At 40.2% G+C, this 26,395-nt stretch overlaps 2 protein-coding genes and 1 long non-coding RNA gene across 13 annotated transcripts in view; 2 read left to right on the forward strand and 1 right to left on the reverse strand.

Moving 5' to 3' along the window:
* sgg (glycogen synthase kinase 3 beta homolog shaggy) overlaps positions 1 to 26,395 on the forward strand; it is a 43,647-nt gene that overhangs the window by 3,488 nt on the left and 13,764 nt on the right. For 2 of the 11 annotated variants that reach the window (XR_016270932.1, XM_089473639.1), the window contains exons 1-9: positions 10,208 to 10,490; positions 10,865 to 12,704; positions 22,477 to 22,667; positions 22,745 to 22,828; positions 23,038 to 23,091; positions 23,798 to 23,908; positions 23,985 to 24,222; positions 24,286 to 24,479; positions 26,159 to 26,348. Coding sequence is in view for 10 of the 11 variants with exons in the window: in XM_089473639.1 (XP_089329765.1) it covers positions 11,066 to 12,704; positions 22,477 to 22,667; positions 22,745 to 22,828; positions 23,038 to 23,091; positions 23,798 to 23,908; positions 23,985 to 24,222; positions 24,286 to 24,479; positions 26,159 to 26,348 (2,701 nt within the window). In the remaining variant the exon portion in view is untranslated. Of the gene's footprint in view, positions 1 to 10,189; positions 10,505 to 10,693; positions 12,705 to 22,476; positions 22,668 to 22,744; positions 22,829 to 23,037; positions 23,092 to 23,797; positions 23,909 to 23,984; positions 24,223 to 24,285; positions 24,480 to 26,158; positions 26,349 to 26,395 lie in introns of those variants that run through there. The other 9 variants (XM_089473638.1, XM_089473635.1, XM_089473637.1 and 6 more) reach the window with 9 other exon arrangements.
* Positions 3,469 to 6,240, reverse strand: LOC149268130 (uncharacterized). The gene is made up of 3 exons (XR_016270934.1): positions 5,837 to 6,240; positions 5,020 to 5,546; positions 3,469 to 4,703 (listed from the first exon to the last, which is right to left on the reverse strand). It is a non-coding gene; the product is annotated as an uncharacterized LOC149268130 (long non-coding RNA).
* Positions 13,615 to 22,082, forward strand: LOC149268131 (uncharacterized). The gene is made up of 2 exons (XM_089473169.1): positions 13,615 to 13,629; positions 20,486 to 22,082. Exons 1-2 carry the CDS (start codon positions 13,615 to 13,617, stop codon positions 21,353 to 21,355), a joined length of 885 nt encoding a protein of 294 aa, XP_089329295.1. The 3' UTR covers positions 21,356 to 22,082.

Raw genomic sequence — 26,395 nt, forward strand, 5'->3', positions numbered from 1 at the left:
TGTTGTTGCTTCTTTTTCTCAGTTCAGGCTATATATCAAACAGTTATCGAGTCGACAACAGCTTTGCATGTTTCTTACGCCTCTAATTGAGCAAGAGATATGCATCTAGATATTTGAAGCCACTGCAGCTCCGCCTACCTCTATCCAAGAGCTATTTGTTATGGTTTTAAGTCGTTCACCAGCTGAAGAGAGTGTATTGGTTTTATAAATGAGAAAGTCATTGAAGGTGCTTAGACTGGCTTTACAATTGTTACGATTTGCTCGAATGGCCATGTAAAAATCTTGCATTTCTACAGCTAATAAATTGATCTGAGCAAGTATGGTGTAGTCAGTTATGGCCGCCCAAATCGTTCTTGAATGTTAACTAGGACTGGCAGGTATAATAAAAGAAAAAAGCACTTACCTTGAACTTTAGCTAGTCCGGTCTGGTGGCTCGGTTTTTGGGGCTCCAGCCTTCGATCAACCACAAAAAGCGCGCAGCAATTGAGCTAAAAATAGATATTTGTATCCATTTTTATTACACCTATCGCACGCAATTATCGCCTGGTCAGGTCTATTTTTAACATGAATGGACAGAGTGGCAGATAGGTAGGTGAGTAGGTGGGCAGGTGGGTAGGTGGGTAGGTGGTTGGTGGATTGGTGGGTTTAATTGGCGGCGCGTGGAACCTTGTTGTGTCACATGATCATCGGGCCAAAGCAAAACTTTCCAGTCCGCTGCACAGATCAATAAGGCGAAACGAAACGGAACGGAACGGAACAACAGTGGAACATGCAAATATTTTTGCCATGAGTGAGACGGCCAGCGAGAGCTATTTCCAATCATGCAGTCCCTTGCTCATCAAATCAGCCAAATTAGCACATCTCTAATGGCAACAGCTCTCGCTGTCTCTGTCTCCGCTCTGACGTGCAAATTCAATTAGCAGTGGCCACGCGAGAAAATCAGGAGGTGTGGGGCGGCTGTATATTCGGAATAAACAAAGCATTTTGTTTTCAACATGTTATACGTTGTTATACTGCTAGTGGAAACGAATGGCAGCTCCATTCGTGCAGAATTTGCATTGCTTATCTTCTCTATTGGAATTATTCATTAGTCAGCATTCACAAAGGATGTGGCCATAAAATTTTCCACTGTTTGTTTCGTTCCACTCAATTTCATTCCATGCCAGCGCAGTCCACTTCAGTTCAGCACAGTTCAAAGTCTCAGCCCCCCTCCATCAGTTAGCACTTTGTTATTGATACGTCAAAAGTAAACATTATTTTCCGCTCAGCTCTCAAATATCGGTCTGTTTGCTCGACTTAATCTCTGAATCTTTAGGCCGATCAATGCAGTTCCAGGGCAAACCACAAAATATATATCGACTCCCATAATTTGCCCAACGAATTAGCAGCTGCCACTTGGCGGGTCCCTCTTAATAAATGGCAGCGGGTCACGTGCTCGCACCTTCCAAAATGCAAACTTCCAGGTAGACACTGCCAATCAGACCAGCGTCCACCCACCTGTACGACGGGGCAACGCAATTGAGCATTGCGCAATTCAAAGTGGGTCTGGCCGCGGTTATCTTATCAAATACAAGAAGCCGAGACAGAAATTTCGTTCAAGTATTTCATTTCAAGGAAATCTGCTTGAAAGCTAATTGGCAATATTAAGTCCAATTAAGTGTTACACACAATCTAATTAGAAGTATCCGTGTAGTTATGCGAATTCCAATTCGACTCACTTTGTTTAGTTTGGCGGTGTATGCAAACCAATTGGAAATTGTTTGTATGTGAAACACTTGCCAGAGGTCTAATTGGAATTGCTACATTTGCCTTGAACTGTGAATGCTGTGCTAAATGATCTTCATATTTGTTATTGCAAGTAATTATACTTGATTTAATAATTTGTTGTTAAATATTGAATATATTGACTTGTTTAACATTTAACTATTCTACGACTCAAGGAAGAGCGTAGAAAATTTCCAATATAAATATCTATATGTACACGCATCTATATAAATGCCGTTGTTAATTTGTAAACAGAGAATAAAAGTGGAATTCACATCACTAAGTTAACATTCCGATTCAGCGTGACCTTATCAAACACAAACATGTATTTGTACATATACATATGTACATCAATATGTATATACATTCATATGTATGTATTTGTTTCAAGCAGACAGCTAAAGTCTTAATCAGAAAGAGTTGCTTATGTTCAGCGTCGTCATTGCATCTTATCAGCATTTCGAATGCACTCTCTCTCTCTCTCTCTCTCTCTCTCTCAGTCTCTCTGTTACTCGCTCTCCGTTAGCTCGCCTCTATGGCTTCACAGTGCGTGTGTTTTGACCTTTGTAACGGGACACTGGCTCTGGCTTCTGTTAACTTTGAAGAAACTTTAACTTCAAAGTCGACTGCGCTGCCGCAGTCGGCGTTGCGACGTGTTGACGCCGGTTGACGTAAACGCTGCCACGCATTGCGTCAGTGGGCAGCAGCAGCAGCAGAGAGAGCGAGAGCGAGAGCACTCGGGGGTAGAGCGCCGAACAGTGACGAAGTTAAGAGTATGTCTGTGCGTTAGTGTGAGTGTGTGTATGTGTGTGTGTGTGGGGAGAGCAGCAAAGCAATGTTTCAGTGTCGGCAATTTTTTTCTTGTTGGGGGTTTTTGCCTCTTGGTTTTTTTTTTTTTCGAATTTAGTTTCGTTTTTGGGGCGCGATGCTGGTGACGCATGGCCCAGTCATTCACGCACTGTGTCCAGTGGGGTAGTGCAGGGGCGTGGGTGCGATGGGGCTGGTGCTGGCACGCAAAACTATAAATAAAAATACATATCAATTGTGGCGGGCTGAGGTTGGGGCTGGCGTTGCTCGGAATTGGTTTATGGACCAAAAAGCAAATGAAATGAATTTTTCGCGAAGAAAAACCAATTGAAAGTGGGTTTTTTCTTTCTATGTGTAAAATGTTTTTGAGATCGATATCAGAGTGCTCTCGCACTTGCTTTCCCTCTCTCTCTCTCTATTACTTCTCTCTCGCTCGCTCGATTATTATGGTTAGTTTGCTCAATTGGTGCTGTTAACATTGTTTCATTGCCACACGCGACACATACATATGTGTGTGTGTGTGCCTAAGTGTGCCTTCGAATTGGCTGATGCAATTAATAACTCGACTTGCGACGCGAACAAATTCATCAGCACAAATTTAACTCAGCGGCCAAGTGGGAAAGGCCACAAAAATCATTTTAGATGGGTTGTTTGTTGCTATTGTTGTTATGATTATTATGCTGTTTTTATTGTTGTTGTCGTCATTCATTTTGGGTCAACAATTTTTGAAGCGAAGCAAAGCTACAAATCAGGTTCAATCAACAGCCACAGTTTTTGCACTCCAGATGAATCATGAATAAACGGTTTTATTTTTAATGTCTTGCTGTTGTTGTGATTGTTGTTGGGGGATGCTTAGTAATTTGTTTTATTAATAAGCCAAGCGTTGTTAACCGGCTAACAATGCAAATGTTGAAAAAAGTGTTTTCAATTATGAAATTAGATTTTTATTAACCATTTAGAATGGTTAAAAAGCGTAAATATTTGCGCGTCTTTCTTTTTTTACTTGTAGTGAAAATAGTAGTTTTCTACTATTGAAACTGGACTCTAGAAATATGATAGATATGATTATTTTATCTATATAACACAAGAAAAATATATCTATATATTATATATGTATATTTATTTATGTATTTATAGTATATCCATACATTAAAAAGATTTATCAGATAAAGCGTTGAGGCTAATGCAGTTGCATCGGGGTTGATCTATCATTATAAATGTTATTATTTCCCCATACTAAAAACATTTCTTACCATTGCAGTTGGCTGTATAGCTACATAAAATATAATCATGTATGTAAACAAATTCGAATAGATTCTTTTGGGTTTTTATCTGTTAGACTTACCGAGACTCTCTTCTCGCTCAACATGTTGTTGTGGGCGTGTGCTTGAGTCAGACCACAGAGTTGATATGAATTAATTGTTGATAGGAATTCGTGTTTGGCATAAACAACGACAAGCGCTTACATAGTGAGAAACAATATGAGTATATATTTGCTTAAATTATATAGTATATAATCTAAAACTGGCTCGGCAGTTTACTAAAATTTTGGAATTTATTCTGTTTGTCAGCTGTTGTTTGCTGTCCTTTCTCTCAGTGTATGCGTGAAGCACACATAAATGTCGCCTTCTATCTGCTATATATGAATATGTATATATTGTAATTATCATGTTCAGCTGTTGTTGTTGTTGTTGTTGTTTACAGCGGACGTCGCTGTTTTTGTTTACTGTTTTGTCTCTGCCAATCATGTAAATCAACAATAATGCGAACAAGAAGAAGCACACGGGAAGCGAAGCAATAAAGACAGCAATAACAATAGCGAATTGTAAGGCAGCATCTTGTCAACAGGTGTTAAATTCGAAATGTAGCAGAGCATTAAGTAAAATACCCTGTAGAGCATGTGGGAGGCATATTGACTATCGTGCCTGGCGAGAACATTCATGTAAACAATGGGTGGGTAATTTCGTATGAGGTCGATCACTTGACTGAAAAACAGAGCATTGCCCAGTCGGGAGTACTCTGCTGTCCGCTCTCCTCGAGCTATCTCTAACATCCTCAATATAATTGTTATATGATCGTCATATAGATAGGCGCGCAACGGCAACTCGCTCGGATTAGTTTTTCACAGTTTCCTGCAACACGAGAAAATACTTAAGCGAGCGATATAAATAAATAAATAATAAAAAAATGTTTTGTTGTTGTTGATAAATTTAACCATTTTTGCATTTGAGCGTAATTTGATAAGATTTGGGCCTTCAACTTGATTGGCCAGCGCGTACATGGAACGCTGGCATATGGAACGGTAATGGAGCACCCGCGGCAAATCATATCGAGTCCACATCAATAATGTGATTAGATTTCGGATTCAATGTCAAGTTAATTGCATTCTTGATAGTTGCTTTGAATCAATTAGATTTCATGTTTTAATTGCTGTTTAATTTCAATTACCTGCACTCACTTTCACCTGCCATAGACTTTGCGTTTAATTGAATTTTAAATCAATTAATTATTGAGTGGGAAAAGCAAAAACAAATTTCTTGTTATATTTCTCCCCTCTTTTGCGTAACTGAGTATATTTGTGTTGCGCAATGTCCGCTTTACTAGAACTGCTTAGGTGCCAAGGTTTTCCCGATCCAGCCACAAGGGGCGTGGCAAAGCAGAAACCATAGCAGTTAACGACTCGAAATGTGGAATTGGGGCGTGGATTGGATCTGACAGCAGTTAGGCCGTGAATAATGAGTATTGTGCAGTCGGTAACACCCGACATATACTTCTTTTAGTGCTGCTTTTCCTATATTTTAAAATATAATATCTATATTTATTAGCCCTTGACTTTCCCTTCCATTTTCTAGGCATCGCGTTCCATTGCCACTTGTGTAGCATTGCATTCCGTAATGGCATTTTCGTTTGCCCATTAAACAGTTTCCATTCGTTCCATTCAGTCCAATTTCCATTCGTTTCAATGGCATTTTCTGCTGCAATTAGTTGAAATGGCATTATTGGTAAAGTGCATTGCATTCATGTCACATTCCCAGCAAATTGGGTTAAATAATTAACATAATTAGCAATGTTTATATAGAAAATATATGTGCGTATGCATATATTGTATGCAGTATATTTGCTTAATACAATTGAGTTTCAACTACAAATTATCGCATTTCGGATGTCTAAGACGCAGTTTCTACAGCTGTCGCTGCTGTACTTGTTGCTATTTGGAACATAACAATACACACACACTATGAGCGTGATTGACAGACTGACTGACCGACTGACTGACAGAATGTAGTCCACTAATCGCGTGTTTGCCTTTTCAGATCAGCAGCTTTGCCGCTGCATTTATCACCCACTTATAGTGCACATGCATTTTACTAGAGCTATATTATTGTATATAAAGTCCAGATGGTCAAACATTATATATACATATAGTTTGCAGTCTGTAGATTGTGCTCAGATTTTCTCGCATTCGCCAGCATCTACTATTTAGTTGGACTTTGCATTGCTTTGTTTCAATATTCCATTGTCTCTTGATTTTTATGTGTATAGTATCAACATTCATAGAAGTCGCAAAGCTCAATTTTCTTAAAACATCTCTCAGCATTTGGAATGCCCAATTAGATTCAAAGGAGATAGTTAGTTTAACCAGTTAATTTGATTACAAAGGCAAATAAAGAAGAAGTATTTCCCTTGCTTTTATTATAGACTTTTTTTGTCCAAGCAACACTTGTTCTGTGCTCTTGTCTTTATCTGTACTACTTTGAGCTATAAATGCGCGTATATGCATATTTATATAGATATGTACATATGTATACTTTGTAATTGGGATAATGTATGAAGAGAGTTCTACAAATTGCTTGGCAACCAAAGGGTTCACAGGATATCTGTTAGTCTATCATTTGCAATTCATATGAAACTTTAATCTAAATGCAGTATAAACTGGAAATTCTGGAATTATCTGGCGTACTTAGTCTAGCCTGCTCATGCGGGACTGGCGCCATCTGTGGGTTAAATGTGACAATTTCAGCAGTGAGCGCATGAAAGTAAAAGGTGCTATTGCAATATACACATAGCGACGAAGAGAGAGTTAGAGAGAGACGGAGAGAGAGAAAGAAAAATAAGACGACACAAAGTGACGTGAAATATTTGCATTTCATTTGTGACAACAACAACAACAACAACAACAACAATGGCAACAAGCAAAGAAAGCGCCTCTAGAGATTTTCGTTATTTGTATGTGGGGCTTTACGTCTATTTGTCAAAGACTCGAAAACAATGGAACACAAAAGAACGGTGGAAAAACAGAAGAATAAGCAGAAACAGAAACAGACAAGTACATAGATGATTGACAAGACAAGGAACGGTTGGAATTGGTTAATTGCCATTATGAACGGAATGCAGGAATGGCAATGAAAATGGAAAGGAAGCTATTGAAATTGGTTATGGAATGGAATGCAATCAAAACGGACTCTAGAAATGGGAGTGGAATGAACCTAAAGAAATATATATAGTCCATAGACAAAAGATTTATAAAAATAAATGGGAATGGAACAGCTGAGGTTCGATAGTAAACTTAAAAAGGAATATTCTAGTGGGAATGGAACAGATAAATTTAGTAGCGAACATAAAAAAGAGGAATCTATAAATGAAAAATGGAAATGGAACTGTCAAAATTGAATGTAAACTGCTTAAATTAGATTAGGGCCATAAGATTGGAGAATCTATAAGTGGGAACGGCCTAAACTTGAAGTGGGAATGGAGCTGCTAAAATTGCAATGTAATCTATAACTGGGAATGGAACAGATGGAATGGAATGGAAAAAGAAACTAATCGTCGGCTAATTGCTGAAATGTAAACTTTGTCTTATCAGGAATTCAGTTCGTGTTGCCTAATGTCCGCCGAACGAAAACAAATAATTATAAATGTGTATTTGTGCACACATATATAATATATGAATGGAAGACAATAATAACTGTAGCTGTCAAAATATCAATTATTGCATTTGGTAGCGTCGCTGGCATTTAAAAGCAATTACCTATTGACAGAGCGATCCGTGCAAGCCCATTTCGAATCCAACTGGCCACACCTGCTGACCAGTTAATTGGTTTTCTTTTCTAACACGCACCGGAATCAGCTGGGCTGTCTGTCAATCCAGGCAAAGCGATTTCGTATTGCAACAAAGAAAGGAGAGGAAAGACATTCAAATTCTGATCAAGTTCTATTTTATAAGAGAATGAAATGGATTACCTAACAAATGCCTTTGAGCAAGGTAAAAACGTGATTGGCTATTGTGAATAGCATTGCAAGATTTGAAGAATTTTGTTGGATATATCTATGAAAAGGTATATACTATTATATACCATTATATATAAGTGATTCTTCCACTCTATACAGTCGATATACTATGCCAATGTCTTAACTCCCATGTTGCCTCTTCTCAAGGATCGATATTAATATGGGCATTGGGTGAAAGAACAACCCCATCTGTTCACAACCCTTGTTTGTGTCCACTTCTCAATTCTATTTTTATCCGTTGGGCCGGGGGGTAGCACCTATTCGCCCTCTCCTCCTCCACCCCTGTCCCCCTCTCCCCGTCGCTTTGCCTTGCCTTCTACTCGCGTGTGCTTGGCAAATGTTGGGGCCCCACTATTAAATGGCTGACGTTGGCCGTTGAATTATCGACATGCAAGTTCAAGTCCCAAAGTTTTTAACCTTACCAACAATGTTTCAACTCATTTGCCATGTAAATTGTATTTGATTTCTTAAAATGTTGAGGGGCGAAGCTTTCTGTGGACACGTGTTGGTTCAAAGAAGGCCAACTGCGTCAGGGCCAAGTTCTGTGTGGTTGTTAAATAAATTATAACGGTAATAGGGATACCTCTGTGCATTAGTGTGTGCGGTAGCTTAGGAAAGGATTAGTGTTTATTGTACTGGCCAAAGTTCAGTGGATAAAAGTCGTATATATATATATATATATGTATATATCTATATATTCACTTGCCCTTAAATGCGCACAACGTCAAACTTAAGAGGAGAAAACTAGTTAAAGAAGAAGAACATGTCATTAGGCAATTAAGTCAAATGTCAATGAAGTCAGTTGGTCTAAGTGGTCTGGTGGTCTGATGGTCTAATGGACAGACAGGTAGACAGCTAGACAGCTGAACAGGTGGTCAAAAGTTAGCTGTCCAAGTCGAGGGGGCCAGAAAAATGATTGGGAGCAGCAGCAGCGACTAACGGAGAAAGTTTGAATTTAACCAGTTTCTAAGTGGTGCTGCACAGTGTTGCCGTGCCGTGTGACCCCAGCGTTGAGAAATCACAATTAGTAAACTAATATAACTATTTCGAGTATATCAAATTAGAATATGAATATAGACAGGGGCATACATAAACTCTAATGAACCCCATTGAATACAAACTTTGTCATCCGATATGACTTGAAGTGGATCGGACGGAATGATTGCTTCGCCCACAGTCCACAGCCCACAGACCGCTGTGCCGTTGTGTTCATTTCATTCCCATTTTGTTTTGCTACGACGACACTCCTTTAATTTGCGCTAATGCGTCGCTAACGACTAACGCGCTGTGTGCTCCCGACCAACCTGCGTATCCTTTGTCCTTTGTCCTTTGTGCTTTGTCAACAATGTTTTTGCGTGCTAGGACCTAGTTCATGGCAAGTGGACACAACCTAAGAATAACAATAGCAGCAGCAGCGACAACAACAACAAACAGCGACCGTCACGAAGGCAACTCGAAAATTTTCCACTGTTTGCACTTGAGCAACGCAAGCAACTAAAAATTGCCTTCTGGCAATACCTTTTATGACCATTGTCGTTGTTATTGTTATTGCTGTTGTTGTTGTTTTGTACAATCGAGCGCATTTTTACTATATGTACATATTTAATAAGTTGTAACCCCCTAAAGCCCCCGCCACAAATCCCTCAAGCTTAATCGTTTTATGAGCACCCTCCACCCCCCACCCAGACACAAGTCTGCTTATGTGTTTCGTTTCTCATGTTGTTCGCTTCATTCGATACTCACTTAGCTCCATGTGCCATATACATTCTACTTTACTGTTTGATTTAACACCTCCGCTTTGCAAAAAAAAAATGAAAAAAAAAAAAAAAAAAAAAAAAAAAATGAAAAAAGTAGCAACAGCAAGAGCAGCAACAACAGCAACAGCAAACAGCAACAACAACAACAAACAGCAGCAGCAAAGAGCTTCAAAGAGGAGCCCAAAGCTTCAAATTCTCCATTCTTTCTTCATACTCTGATTAGCTGCACAGTTTTCGGGTCGTAGCCATGATAAGATTAGAGTAAGAACTGAATGTTGGCCTATGTGTGTGCATTGGTGTGTGTGAATTTCCCATTGTTTCGCTCCATTTTAAAGGCTGCAGGTTAAAATAATCGCCGCTGTCGCTGCTGCTTCTTAGCAAGTAACTAGCGACAGTGTGTTTCATTCCGCATTCCTCTCAAACGACGCCACTGCTGCTGCTCACACAATAAAACTTAATGACTTTCGCTTTTGCTCTGTGTGCTTTGTACTTTGTGCTCGCGCCTGGCATTCGCTCTCTTTTTGTTTTCTGCTGCTCTCTTCGCAGTTTCATTGTTGTACGTTGCGTCGCATGTGTGCGAGCGTGCGAGTGTGTCTGCCCATGTGTGTGTGTGTGTGTGTGTGTGTGCGAGTGAGCGTATTTCATATGCGTCAGTCAGCGGCGCCAGCAGCGACGCTTCTGCTGTTGGCGCTGTTGATAATTTGGAAATTCAATTTCAGTTTCTGTTTCAGTTTCAGTTCAATCGCGACCCCAAGAGCGCCCGCACATGTGTGTGCCAATTGAGTCTTTGCAAATTGCGCTAACAATAACAATAATACAAATAAATAATAAATAAATATCAACTAATAATATAGGCTGGTTCAACAACTGCGTGTAATTTGAAATATGTGATTTTCGTAATTTTTGTTTTTTATTTTTTTTAAATATCTTTGGAAAACATTTCGTTTTTCTTCACGTGCGTGTGTGTGTGTTATTTTTTATGGTGTTTTGTTTTTATTGCGTGGCGCAGGCGAACGAAAGTTGTTTTCAAGAAAATATCTGTTTTTCACAAGCTTTTTTTTTCTTTCTAAAAATAGAAGCAAACAAAAATGAAAAGTACACGAAAATAAATGGGATATGCGAAAATGTTTTGCCATTTATATTTCCATCTCCCTCTTTCTTTCTATCTTTCTCAACAATAAAAACAAAGCAACAATGAAAATAAAGCATTAAACAAGAAAATATATAAATTGCATTTTATTGAGCAGGCAATGTGACTCTGATGCAACCGAGTTGTCAGTGCGTAGAATAAATTCAACAAAAAGTGAAAGATCCTAAACAAATCAGACCGAAGACGCAGAGATAGGCAATAGACGAGTACATATTTGTTTTTCTATGTGTGAGCAAGACTTTGTTGGCTAAGAGAAATAAGACACACAAGTACCAAAACAGAAGACATTGAAAACCTGATGGCAACAACAGCAACGAAAGCAGCAGCACCAACCGCCAATGCGGTGCTCGCCAACAGCAGCAGCAGCAACAGCAACAGCAACAGCAGCAGCAACAGCAACACTAATATTATAAGTGCACCAATTAAAATTCCATTGAGCGAACGTTTCTTAACTCAGACGTCGACTGGCTCAGCGGACAGCGGTGTCATCGTGACGAGCGCCTCTCAGAAGCAGCTCTGCAGTAGCTCGCAGGCGACGCTGCTGCAGTTGCAACAGCTGCCGGTGCGCAGCAGCAGCGGCTCACTCAGCCTACACGGATCGCAGCCAAAATGGAAGCGGCAACAGCAGCAGCACAGGCAGCAGCAGCAGCAGCAACAGCAGCAGCAGCAACAACAGCTGCTGCTTAGCCAGGACAGCGGCATCGAACAGCGCGTCGGCGAGGGCAACTCGAGCGGCGCGGGCGGCGGCCAGTCGAACAGCAGCAGCGAATCGTTGGGCAGCAGCAGCGGAAATGAGCAGCTACAGGTAGCAGCTGTCGCTGGACGCACGCGTGCCGCATCGGCGCTCGAATTGAGCCACGTTGGCGTCGGCGTCGGCGTCGGTGGCGGTGGCGGCAGCGGCTCTAGCAATGCGCTGCGACGCATTAAATATAAGAGCACGAACAGTACACAAGGCTTCGATGTGGAGGATCGCATCGAAGAGGTGGACATCGGGGACGATCGTGACGATGACGAGCATGATCTAGAGGAGGTGGAGGATGATGATGAGGACGATGGCGTCGCTGTCGATGGGGACGAGGACGACACGCAGTCGGGCATCATTATCAACATTGGCGTGCACGAGGACGAGGAGCAGCAGCGCCTGAAGGCCGAGATAGCGGCCAAGGTGAAGGCCGAGGAAGAGCTGCCGCTTGAGCTGGCGCCCTTGACTGTTGCCGCTGCGGCGGCGAAGCGGCGAGATGCGCGCAGCCTGGGCACGGATGGACGCATCTTCTTTCCGCTGCTCAAGATCAACGAGGATCCGCACATTGATGCCAAGCTGATCAATCGCAAGGATGGGCTGCAGGACACCATGTACTATCTGGACGAGTTCGGCAGTCCGAAGCTGCGCGAGAAGTTCGCGCGCAAACAGAAGCAGCGCCTCGCCAAGCAACAGAAGGCGCTCCTCAAGCGGGAGCGCGAGGAGCAGCGCAAGAAGCGCAACACAACGGTGGCCTCCAATTTGGCGGCCAGCGGCCTTGACACCAAAGACCACACACTTACAACAACAACAACAATAACAACCAATCACTGTGATAGAAATCGTTTGGCGGTCAACAAACAGATGTCGGATCCCCATCCCGATGCGAGTGGCCACGTCGATGACGATGATGACGATGCCGATATTGGCTTGGTTAAGATGCGCGTTCGCAGTCATAGCCATGATAATCATTATGATGCCAACATCAGGAGCAACATGAAGTCAATTGGCTCGGCGGACGACGCTGGCTATGGGGATGAGGACGACGATGAGATTGAGACCGGCGCCGAGGCGGAAACAGCGCTCCACCACGACGATGGCGCCGATTGTTTCGAGAATGTAAAGACTGTAAAGCTGGCTAGAACACAATCCTGCGTTAGTTGGACCAAAGTGGTGCAAAAGTTTAAGCACATACTAGGTAAATACACTATAGTAATCGGCCTTCGACAGGTATCGATATCGTTATCGCTATCGCTACGGTTTTATCGTTTTTTTCAAATCGAACCCAACTGTCTTTACTAATCCGTATAAAATGTATATTCAAAGAGCTTGCTTACCCATTATTTCTATATCAGTGATATAATTTTATAGATTCAGCTTTGTTTACCCTAATCTTAATTCCGTCTCTCTCTCTTTCTTTCTCTTTCTAGGTAAGTTTCGTTAATTTCAACGTAATCTAGCGTGTAAAATGCTATCTGGTAAGCTATTTAAATGGGGATTTTCAGTAATGCAAAGCAGACCAACTGAAGTACCTCAATAGACACAAATTTCATTCGAACATTGTGTTTAACTAAGCTTTGCTCTAATATACTTTATATATGTATAGATTTTCTTCAGTTCTTCAGTTGTTTCTGTCCCTGTCCCTTCTGAATCTCTTTGATTGATTCTCTGCACTTTGTACTCGATAGCATTCCGATAAATGATAAATACGTTTCAGCGCTACATGTTATACTGATCCATTCCAGTCGTTTCGCTTGGGTGAAAAATCATCGCTTTGCCCTGTATTTTTTTATTATTTTTATTTCTCTGGGGCTTTTGTCGGGCGGCTGATAAGTGAAAGCGACACTGCCCTAGCCAGTGCCACGCCCTAGTTTGAAAAATAAATCCACAAAGTGTTGCTATCATTAGTCTTTGTTGCTGGTCTCCCTGATTGATAAGACGACAGCGTTGACTTATGCCAGCTGATTTTCACTTTTTCTTGGTTTTTTTTTTTTTTTTTTTTTTTGAAAAGTCATTGCCTTTAAGAAGAAGAGATCCTACGAGAGTAAGCTTACGTTTAGCAGAATAAGTGATGTAACATGGATTAAAATGAAATGGAATGGACTGAAATGGATCAGTGGGATGTAGCAGAAATGAGATATAACAGTTCAGATTTTCAGACGCATTGTAAATTATTTCTATGTAGATACATATATTTTAGAAATGTTATACATACGTAGAAATAATCTATAATGGGCCTGAAAATCTGAACTAAATGTCAAGTATTACATTAAAGTTAATGTCGCAATGAACTGAGATGGGATTTTAAAGCATTTTGAATGTGAATGAAACACGGAACGCTATAAGTTAATTGCTATGCATTATTAAGCACAGGTGAACAAAGGGGAAACATTACGGGGGTATAAAGTGGAATTAAAGCAAGCAATGGAACATACAATTTAACGGCAATTATAAGCTTTATCTTAGACATGATTGTAGCTATGAACTTTTCTTGTATAACAGCATATGAATATAAAAGAACTTCACGAGGTTGCAGGCTTTATTGTACAGCAGGTCTATAATGGATATATGTTACAAACTGTTAAGTTTTATTTGGATGGTTGCTATCGTCCCATCGTTAGATTATATTCCACACAATATATATATATATATATATATTAATTAGATTAAGAATCGAAGTGGGATTAATTGATAACCAGTTATTTATATGAATTGACTTGAAGTGCATGATAAGTGGTATATGTATAACAGCTGATCTTTGTATGACACTTGAAAGTATACTGAGTCCGTATTCCAAATAACATTCCATATTTTATATAATAAAAGAAGTTGGAATATTCATGAAGAATCGAAACAGTTCATAGACCCGTGCCAAAATACATAGACATATACAACAGATGATCTCTATATAACACTTAAGAGTTCATAGAGTAGGTGCTCTAAATCAGATAGAATATATTTAGATAATACCGAATTAAGTATATGGGAAATTGAGATACTTGATAGACATGAAATATTGATGGATAAAATGTTAAATAGCATAAAGTGTTATGTAGTAAATATAGAATTTGGATATACATATGTATTCAGATGTAAATTTGAAAAACTTGTCTATTGATATAAACTTTCGAGACATGTATAATGCTTGCGAGATAGACTATTATAACAGCTGACTTTTGTATAACGAAGGGACGTACTTATATAGCTACTGTTGTGGCTGTTGTTGTTGCTCTTCAGATTCTGAGTGATAAGGGGATGACACGAGTGCTGTGTGCTCAGGTTATCAGTTTAGCAAGTCAAGTCGTGAAAGATGATGATTATTATTTGTATATAGCCATATATACTAATGTGCTTTATATGTAGATGTTTCGTTAACATTTTTGTCGCTGTTGTTCTGTTAATTGTTGTTGTTGTTGTTGTTGCTTCGTTTATAATCACGCGCTGCTGTTGACAAACCGAAAGCCGAACGCCGAGCGCCGAGCGCCGAAAACTTATTCCAAAAATAATGCAAAACAACAGTCTGAGTACATATAGAAATGTCGATATGTATATAGTATATGTGTATATATAGTAAGCTGCATATAGTATATGTATCTGGAGGCGTGTCTCTGCTGGCGCTTTTCTTGCCAGCTGTTGCTGTGCCTTCGCCGCTCCGTGCTCAAGTTGAAAACATTTGTCAACTTGTTTTGCTGGCTTTTTAATTTGTTTTTTGTTTTTGTGTGATATTTGCGATGTGATTTAAATTTGAGGGGGGCCTGACAACCTCAATAGCCAAGAGCAACAACAACGCGATCAGCTTGGACAACGACAGCAACTGCTTGTTGCCGACTGATAGAGGACAAAAGCGGAAGCAGCTGAGGGAAGAGCAGGGAGTGCGGGCTGACGAGTGAGAGAGAGAGGGATTGATAGTACAGATGATTTTGCGAGCCTCAGTAGACTGCCATCTATATATAACCCCCACATCCGAAACACCTCAGACTTGACTTGTGTAAGTTTCGATCGGCTCGAGCTAAGTTTAGCTCAAATAACAGTGTAACTAATATATTTAGCAATAAATATTGAAGACACAGACAGGGACTGATTAGGTCATCATCAGGTGACTTGCATTAATAAGACTAATAAATAAACTACTCTATATGCACGGCGATCTACGCTCAAAGGAAATTGATTTTGATTTTGATTTTGATATATACTCGAAAGTAACGGCAATCTAAGTTTGCTTATGCGTTTATCTTCAGAGTAAAAGTCTGTTAGCCAAAATTGGCAGAGTCTTTTCTGATTGTCGCGTTGCATCCAACTGCTCCGATGTCATTTTACAGCTGTTGCTGTCTGTTTGAGCAGCTGTGCCAAAAGCTGCACGAATTTGCTTTAGTCTCTCTCTCTCTCTGTGCTCCCTTGTTCTTATCGATCGGTTATAAAAAAAAAATGGCTTCAATTTGCTTTTGCCATTCGCATTCGCATTCGTCTTGAAATGTGCCTCGCTTTATGCAATCGCTTTGGTTCGCCCACACTTTTGGGGCTTCGTTGGCGTGGGTTTTATGCGATGCACCTAAAAGTATGCAATGCTTGCGCCAGGGCAAGATCGTGCGGGTGGCTAGCTGCTGGGGGAGAGTGGGGGTTGAAAGAGAGACTGAGAGAGATGCAGAGATTCCGCTGTTTAGGGCTTGATTGCCAAGTGTTCTTATCCGTGGTGGAGACATCTCGTGATCTGACCGCATGCCTTCCTCCTCCCACACACAGACAGATAGATATAAATATACATATATATAATATATATGTAAAAATATATAAAAAGAAATCCTCCCCTCCTCAATTCAGTTGCCAAAAATGTGTCGGGTTTTTTAACCGCACTCAGCTGTCACTCACACTCACCTGACAACGAGCCGAAAGACGCAGCTCCTAACAATCCCATATGCGCTTAGAAATTGCTTTGTATAAGTAACAACAATGCAACAACAACAGCAAGAAAAAAGCTCAAAATTAATTGAAGGAAAAACAATAGCAAAGAGGACTTTGCTCTAGAGTCGGGAGTGGTCGACTAGGATATACCCTGCATATATTTTTTATATATTTATTTAAAAAAAAAAAAACTTAAACTTATTCAGTTTTAATCGATGTTAGGGGTGGTCTGACTTATAGAAGATTAGAATGACAAACTCGTAATTCATAAAAATTGTATTTTATAGTCTTTAGCTCTATTAGTTTACGAGGTCTCTGCGCTTATACGGACGGAAAAGTACGCAGACAGACAGTCGGAAATGAATGCCAATCGAGTGACTCATCGTGTCGGTCAGATCAGGAAGGTGTATACTTAGTCTGTCACATTTCGCAGTGTAATACGTTCTATTATATCATAAATATAAATATCATGTATGTAAAGCGTAAATTAAATTCTAGATTAAACTGACAAATTAATGTATGAATGTATAATAACTAAATAACTAACTAAATATATATTCATATATTTTTGCTATTTCCAATTGAATCCCTTCGCTTAAGTCTGTTCAGCAGTTTTTGGACTAATGCTCTGTAAAATCAATTTATAACGGTTATTTTATATTTGATCACTTAGATTAGATTCAAGCTTTTGCCACTCAATCGATAAAGCGAACTATTCTATATAGACTCTGTGAAAACTATGTTATCCAGGGAATAATACTGGGCAAGCATATGATATATAAATATTTATAGCTGTGAATTGCTTATCTAATATTTACAAGGCCTATAATCAATATCCTAACTGCTACACATTATATCCTTTGTCTTTTTCGTTGAAGCATTTAATAAATTAATATAAATTCTCTACAAATGTGGTAACAAATAGAATATTAAATGTTATTCATAGCGCCGACTAAAAGCTGGTCCCATCACTCCCCTGCGCGCCATCCCTCTCCCTCTGCCTATCTCTTTGCTAACTGAGCTGTGCTGATTTCGTTTGAATTAAGGCATGCGAAGCGCGTTATTCAGAAAAAAGGGTTGGGACTGAGTAGGGGAGGAAGCGCAGAGGGGGATAGCTTCTTGTGCATGGGAGCTCTACAGTATTCGGTTTCGGGGCTCTGACACGTTATTACCATCCGAGTGTGTGTGTGAAAGCACTTCCCTTTCTCTTCTCCGCTGCTATTACTCTCTTGCTCTCTCTCTGCCTCTGTCTTTCCATCTATATATATATATATATATGTATATATTCCTCCTATTCCCTGTGTTTTGAAGTGGTTTCTTCTCTTTCTGCTGCGTCATGCGGTTTTTTCTTTCTTTCACTTCTTTTGCATTGCACATGCGATACCCCCGGCACCGTTAATCGACACACCCCCACAGCCCGAATGCCTGCCCCATCGCCCAGTACCCCAGCACCCCAGCACCCCAGCGCCTGCCTCCGGCATTGAGTCTCGCGAGCGCAGTTCTAGTTGCCAACTGTGTTTGTATATCGATTAGTTGTCGTCGCCCCACAAAGTACCAAAGAAAAAAACCAAAGACTTGAAAAATTGTTTTTCTATTTTGACAACGCCCCAAGCCCGCCCGGTCTGCCGCCCAGCTACCCCCAATTGGTCTAAGTGTTGTTTTACAATATTTACAGTGCATTAAAACGGGAGTGCGCATATATTCATGCATATTATATATATGTATATAATATTTGGGTTAACAATTTGATTTATTTATTCGCATAAATCAAAACAGTTTGGTTGAAAAACATGCACCTCGATTTATCATCAATAAATTAACACAGTTATGTTATGGCTTATATCTAGATCCATATAGTAAATATTCCCACTGGCAAACAACATCGATTATAAGACGTAGGAGATCTAAATATACTCGCCTTAGAATTTCTATTTTTATGCTTTTATTGCCCAAATCGAAATCGATTTTGTTGTTTCGAACTTCATTTCATCATAAATCGATTCTAATTATACTTTATGGCATACTAAAATACTATATTAAAAAAAAAAAAAAAAAAAAAAAAAAAAAAAAAAAAAAAAAAAACAAATTTGATTTTGAAACATTAAATAAATTCCCAAGAACTTTTAGATGTCGACAATCATAAACTAATAATACATGCAAATATATATATGTAAATAATAAAATTGCATATATTTAAAAAAGAAAAAAAAATTAATACTAATAAGAAGAACCTTATTGGAACGCAAAGAAAGAAAACAAAAGGTGCACTGAAAATCCAGCCTTAATAGAAATAGTAATGATGGATGGACAATAGTTCACATACATTATATATATATATATCGCCTATATCGTCTATCTATGTATTTTGTTTGCCAATTTGTGGTGTTTTTTGGTGGCGCCTCGTATCGAGAAAACAATTTCAATGGCATGTATGCCCACATTTTTCTTGGCCTCCTTTTTATTGTGATACCCATTAAAATTGCATATAGCAGGGGTGTGATAGAATGCATACCTGCTTATTATTGTTAATCTTAACAAATGTTTAACCAATAAATTTGTAAGCAAACCATTTTGGGGCAAGTCCTAACAAGTTCTTTAAATGCTATTCGAATCAGACTCAGAATTACAGAGTATATGAGTGTCGATCATGTTCGTTTAATTATGATTAGTGTGTTTGCTTTTTTGCTAATATTATTTTTTTAATTGATTCATTATAATGAAATAAATAGTATTTCATTTTTGGTTTCTTGGGCATATCCTTTGATTGCAGCGCTGCTTTCTATCTACGCCCCAATCCACCCCCCTCTCTCCCTCTTTCTCTCGCTCTCCATTACATTGAGCTGTCAGCTAACGTGGACCAGCCTGGGGGCTGGGGAGGGCGGGGCTCGCATCTGTCGCATGCTTGGCTGCGCTTGGCTGCTGCTCAACGTTGTCTGTCCATCGGCCCGGTATGGTCCATCTACGGTGCGCCGCCTGAATCGTAAGAGTCCAAGTCTTTGGGCTACCTTTTTACCGTCCATCTGTCTGTCTGTCTTTCTGTCTGTCTGTTTGTCTGCCTGCCCGTCTTAGTCTACCTGTCTTATCGTCTTCGCATGTTCTTTTGGCATCTCTATGCTATGCTCGCAATTTTCCTGCAATTAAATGTGCAATGCCAAAAACAACAACAGAAATAAATAAAGGAAAATTAAAATGAAATAATTATGAAATTTTCATGAGGCTGAGCCAAAAAAATAAAAAAATTTAAAAAGAAGAAGAGAGAAAAAAACACATTGCAGTCGCGTGCGTGCGGCGCTCAGCGGCTTCGAAGCCACAAGTGAATCAGCTGTTTGGGCTGTGGATCGTGGTTTGTGGACTCTGTGTGGATGGTGGATAGCGAATTGGCAGATCGTGCATCGATTGGCATTAACGCGTTGTCGTTGTCGTTGTCGTTGTCATTGTCGCTCGTCCTCGCCAAGTTTGCTACGAGCCAACAAGAAAGCAGCGTTAAGCCAATTGTGCAACGGAAGTTCGAGCGATCGCATCGCCGGATCGCAGCTAACGTATCGATCGACCATATACGTATATATAATTACATATATATATATACATATATATCAAATCGGAACTGACTCTATTCAATATATATATCTTGATACACATATATGCATATATATTTCTGTGTGTGTGTGTGATTAGAGCTGCATAAATGATTAAAAGATAAAACGCCGACAATTGTTGCTGTTGTTGCTGTTGCTGCTGCTGATTTTGCTTTCGTTTCAACTGATTTTGATATTTGTTTTTTTTTTTTTTTTTTTTTTTTTTGTATGTGCTGAGCATTTCTATTTGAAGATCGATCGAATCGATCGACTCGATTAATTGTCTGCGTTAAACGTCAAGCAAGACGTCCGCGAGAAAAGTTGGTCAAGTGGGCAGAAATAAAACACGCGCGCACTGTTAACACAACTAGGCCAAAGCCTGACCAAAAAATAAATAAAAATAAAAACCAACAAGAAAGTGAACAAAAAAATAAATATAAGTAAATAAATAAAACTTTAACCACGAACACACTCGAGACCTAGAGACAGTAGAGTCGATTCACAGGCTGCCATCATTGAGAGCAAAGTGGATAAGACTCAGGCGTCCAGTCGCCTGCGCAAGGTGGTGCGAGTTGTGCGTAGGAAGAAGCGGGCCGTCAATGATGCCAGCGAATCGGACGGGGCTGGGGAGACGGCTCCCGGCAGCGCCCCGGCCATAACCAGTGCCGGCGACCCGAAGGACCTGAACAATTCGAGCTCGAATTCGAACTTAGCATCGAGACACTATTACAATGCGCCGCTGTCGGAGATTGAGGCTGTACGTGCGGCTCATGAGGCCGCCGCGGCTGTGGCCGCTAGCACCAGTCGACCTTGGACGCCAATGCCGCCGCGTAAGCCCCAATGCAAGACCAAATCGAAATCGAAGACTAAACGCCACTCGCTGCCGAATGCCAGTGGCGGCAACAGTTCGCTGTTATCATCGGGTCTAGCGAGACGATCGTCCGCGTCCATGGCCAAAGTGGAGACGACGCACAAGAAGCGCGACTCGGCAAGCAACTCCAACGATTCCGATACCAAGTCCAAAACCAGCGAGAACAGCGACAGCAGTGATAACAGCACTGCAGCATCGACGGACTCGTCCTCCTCCGCCAGCTCATCGTCGTCGTCGTCGTCGTCATCCACGACATCGTCATCCTCATCCGCGTTGGCCGCCAACGGCCGCAAGGGGCGTCGAGCAAATGGTAAAGCAACGCTGCCATCATCGCTGCCAGCTGCAACTGGTGCCGCCTCCTCATCCTCGGCTTCGCTGTTGGCTGCCCTCAAGAAGCCGAAGCTACAGACGCGCAGCTCTGGCTCGCTCGGCAAGCAGTACAAGGATCCAAGTACAAACGCATATAGTTTTCCCGCTCCCCCCCTCCACCACAACTCGATCTAAATCTCAATCCCAATCCCAATCTCAGTCTTCATTCCTCTGTGGCCGAGCCCATCTCTATGCACAGTAGCGTTGACCTTTAGCTGATGCCTCACCTCATCCTCTCTCGCCTCGTCTCGATCTGGTAATGCGGTACAGCAGCTGCCGCCCGTCGAAAGTTGCGCTAATGCCAAAATTAATTATAAATTAAATAAAATCAAATGAATAGATAATATATATATACATTTACATATATATATATATATGTATATATATAGGTGAAGTGATCGCAATTTGCGCGATCACGTAAAACGTTTAGCAGCTGAACTGAAATGTTTCGCGCGTCTATAAACTATATATAAATAAATATATATATATATATATATATATATATATATATATATATATATATATATATATATATAATATATGCAAACGAGCATGATAACAAATGATAAAGAACAACAAGAGGAAGACAAAGGCGAAGAGACAGAAGAGAGATAAGCAAATGTTTACACTTTTCATGTTTTGCATGACTAAAATCCTTCTCCAATTCCAAATTCTCGATCCTCTCTGTCACTCCCACTTTGGCTTTGCTTATCGCTCACCCGCTCTTTCATTTCGTGTGCTGAGCTCTGTGCCCTTTATTTGTCTATATATCAATCTCTCTCTCTCTCTCTCTCCCTCTCTGCGTGTGTCCCTCGCAACGATCTCTTAACTGATGCGATTCGATCTAATCCTGCCACAGGCATGAAACAATTGATCGGAAAGTTGAATGATTTGTGGCCCGAGCATAGCGTCGCATTGTCCATTCCAAAGGAGGTTGATAGAAGCAAGGAGAAACTTGAGGGCGCCTGGGAGACAATAGGTATTACTGAGCTCTGCTCTCAACAACTTGGCACTGTCTTGTCGTCTACTATGTGAACGATATACATATCTAACTATTTGTTAATGATGGCATTTAACTGGATGCAGAATTGTTGCTTGTTTATACCGAAAGAAACGGGGCTAATATGATATTGTATATAATGTTATAGATAAACATAAGAAATATATACGATAATTTAAAGTTTATTTGTTTTTTTCTGACAATATTTACGTCTCATACTTATGCCTCTCTTTGATTTTATTCCCTGCTCTCAAAGGTCGCGATGGTTCCAAAATTACAACAGTCGTTGCTACACCTGGCCAAGGCACCGATCGCGTTCAAGAAGTTTCCTATACAGACACAAAAGTCATAGGAAATGGCAGCTTTGGAGTCGTCTTTCAGGCGAAGCTCTGCGATACCGGCGAGTTGGTTGCAATCAAAAAAGTTTTACAGGACAGACGATTTAAGGTGAGTAGCTCGATTTGCGAGCTCGAATCCCAAATTTATATATAATAACTCTCAACCTTCAACTTTTTCCTTTGCAGAATCGTGAATTGCAAATAATGCGCAGATTGGAGCATTGTAATATTGTTAAACTTTTATACTTTTTCTATTCGAGTGGTGAAAAGGTAATATATATGGCATTCATCTATGGATATCTAACAGAATTTACGACGATCAGAGTTGAGGGTTCCCAGCTGTGATTTGCGCTAGAGTTGTTGCGGCTTTCGATTCCTATATATAAATATATATGTTCTTTATTATGATATATTTCAATTGATTTTCTTTCTATTATATTACATATAAATGTCGAACGAATCGTGACGATTGATATTAGTTGGCCGAATTTCCCATCGATTTGGGCATTTTAGCCGCTGTGCTCAAGCCGCAGGTATTACGTAAGAAATGCAATCACAAGAAGAAAACGAACAAGAACAAGAATATGAAGAGAGGACAACTCTTCAAAAGATTCGCTCATAACGTTCACTCTCTTATGCGCTTATGCGCTTATCGCTCTTTGTCTCTCTCTCTCTCTCTCTTTCTCTATCTATCTATCTCTGTCTATCTCTCTGACTCTCTATTCCATATTCCATATTTTGTTATCCGTTCCCATCTCTCTTGCTCCCGCGCTCTATATATTTATCTCTCTTTGTCTAAGAATATGTGCAGATGCAGCAAAAGTTTGCATGCTAGAAGAAGCTTGAGAGATTAGTGTGTGTGTGCATGTCGACCCTGACCTCTGACCCCAGACCCCGGACTCCGCACTTTGAACCCAAACATTACCCCGAAATCGAGAAAACACTTTTCCTTAAGATGCTAGATGCTATATATATACATGTGTATATACATTTACGTATGTCTTGTGTATATTCGTAGTGCTGCTAAATGCAAGTACTCGATTCTAAGAATCGTCATCGTTATCGCCATCGTTGATCCTCGAACATCACATTTCGCATGCTGATGTCAAATTTTGCAACCGTCAACAAACTTTTCCGCCGCTTGCAGCTTGGAGCTCGCCTGATCATTACAATAAAAAACTAACAAAACGCCTCAATAAACCTTTGATTAATACTTATATATTGGCATTCCTCTTGCAGCGCGATGAAGTATTTTTGAATTTAGTCCTCGAATATATACCAGAAACTGTATACAAAGTGGCACGTCAATATGCCAAAACCAAGCAAACGATACCAATCAATTTTATTCGGGTGAGTTTTTGAGAAATATACATTTAAGAGAACTATTAACTAATCGATCTGCCTTCTCGTTTGTCGACTATCGCAGCTCTATATGTATCAATTGTTCAGAAGCTTGGCATACATCCATTCGCTAGGCATTTGCCATCGTGATATCAAGCCGCAGAATCTGCTGCTCGACCCTGAAACGGCCGTACTCAAGTTGTGCGATTTCGGCAGTGCCAAGCAGCTGCTGCACGGTGAGCCGAATGTTTCGTACATTTGCTCCCGGTATTATCGGGCACCAGAGCTTATATTTGGCGCCATCAACTATACAACTAAAATCGGTAAAATATCTGTTTTATATTCATACTCGAATCATCTCTAACATAATTTCCGATTGCTTCTAGACGTATGGAGCGCTGGCTGCGTGCTGGCCGAACTATTGCTGGGACAGCCCATATTTCCTGGTGATTCTGGTGTCGATCAGTTGGTTGAGGTGATCAAGGTGTTGGGCACACCGACACGAGAACAAATACGCGAAATGAATCCAAACTACACGGAATTCAAGTTTCCGCAGATTAAAAGTCATCCATGGCAGAAAGTAAGTCGGCCGAGATGTATATATACATATATAAAAATTGTATAGTATATCCCAATCCTCTCAATCGACCAATGCTCACTCTAAACAGTCTCTACACTATTGAAAGATCTGAAATCGCTCCACAACAATTTAATAATCTCTGCTGAGTGATTAACTGAAAGAATGTCATGGCAGAATGTCATCTCTCTCGCTCTATCTGTGTCCCTCTTTCGCTCTCGCTCTCTCTATCTCTTTCTCTCTCTATATCTCTCTTTCTCTCTCTCTCTCTCAAACTAACGCTAACCTATCTCTCACTCACTCACTCTCTCGCTCTATCTATCAGTCTCTTTCTGGTGTGTGTTTTAAATCGTTATTGAAGTGTACATAACAATTCGTTGCAGTCACTACTCGAACGCACCCAATTTCCAAACGCCCTAAACCAGAAACAACAATTGAGAGTAAGCCGAAACAAAAGCGAACGAAATTTAAAACCAAAAGAAAAAAAACAAAAACAAAAACAATCAGCTTAAGAATATTACGATGAAACAATAGCTTTTTAATTCGCACTGCCATGCCCACATATAAAGCATACACACACGCGCGCATACGCACAAGATAAATTCCATGACTTCTCTATAACAGTCGTCTGACGCTTGAAAGTACTTAAATCCGATGATGCAAATCCCCTATGTATACCAGTGAAATTGGCTCTAGACAAGTGCTATTACTACGGGATTAGGCTAATGTTAATATTCAATAGTATCTTAACTATCGTATAACAGCTTTAGCTTGTATAGCATATGAAGCATTTACTTATTAGTTGATGCGCATTTTCAAGAAACGTTTGCATAATCTATCGTAAAACATTTTCTTAGCAGTATAACAGTTTATATAATATTTGTTAGCTAGTATAACAGTTCTATTTTAGTATTTTGGGCAGCTCTAGAACCGTTTGAAGTATCGTTTGTCTGTACAATAGTATAAGGAGCATTTATAATGGTTATGGGGCCAGTAATAGAGTTTCCAAACAATTGTATAACAGTTTGCTTGTACAACAATTGAATGCTTATAAGTTCTAGGTGTAATTCAAACTCGATTTGTATGATGATGTAAGACAGTGTGCTAATGATTGTGTAACAGTTAGGTTGTATAACAATTATATGTGTATAGCATTTAGAACAGTTCCGTAACTGTTACACTCGCATTTGAAAGCTTAAAATGAAGTTGAGTTGAGTCTGAAAGAGTTTACAAAATACAGCAAATCCAAATCTCATGAATCACGTCAAATCGAGATATCGATATAGTATATGGCTTTAGCTTCAGTTCATTCGCGGCGCTCGCATTTGTAAAAGTGTTTGTAAATGGCTTACATGTTGATTGATTGAATTTAAATTGATTTGATTTGATTTGATTTGATTTGGTTTGATTTGATTCAGTTTGACTTGGCTTGGCTTGCCTTGATTGTTGTTTTTCCATTAAACGTGCCTCGCCTTCTGTCCCACGTTTCTGCCGCCTCGGAGATAGATATGTATATAGTATATCTATGTGTATCCGTATATTTGTATTTATATTTATTTTTCGCTTTGTCGCCCTTCAATGCCGTGTCCTGTTCTGACTCTGCCCCTACCCAAGTGAAGACAGCTGAGTGATGCTGCCGCTGCCGATGATTGAATTCTAATTTGATTCTGGCCATTCCACAGGTTTTCCGTATACGCACTCCGACAGAAGCTATCAACTTGGTGTCGCAGCTGCTCGAGTACACGCCCAGCGCCCGCATTACGCCGCTGAAGGCCTGTGCACATCCGTTCTTTGACGAACTGCGCATGGAGGGCAATCACACCTTGCCCAATGGCCGCGACATGCCGCCACTTTTCAACTTCACAGAGCATGGTGAGTGCGCTGGGATATGCGAATATATATGCAGATATGTGACCATT

The sequence above is a fragment of the Drosophila arizonae genome, chromosome X (genome assembly GCF_054131065.1).
Source record: "Drosophila arizonae isolate 15081-1271.41 chromosome X, UAZ_ARI_1.0, whole genome shotgun sequence".
In the NCBI taxonomy this organism is placed as follows: Eukaryota; Metazoa; Arthropoda; class Insecta; order Diptera; family Drosophilidae; genus Drosophila; species Drosophila arizonae.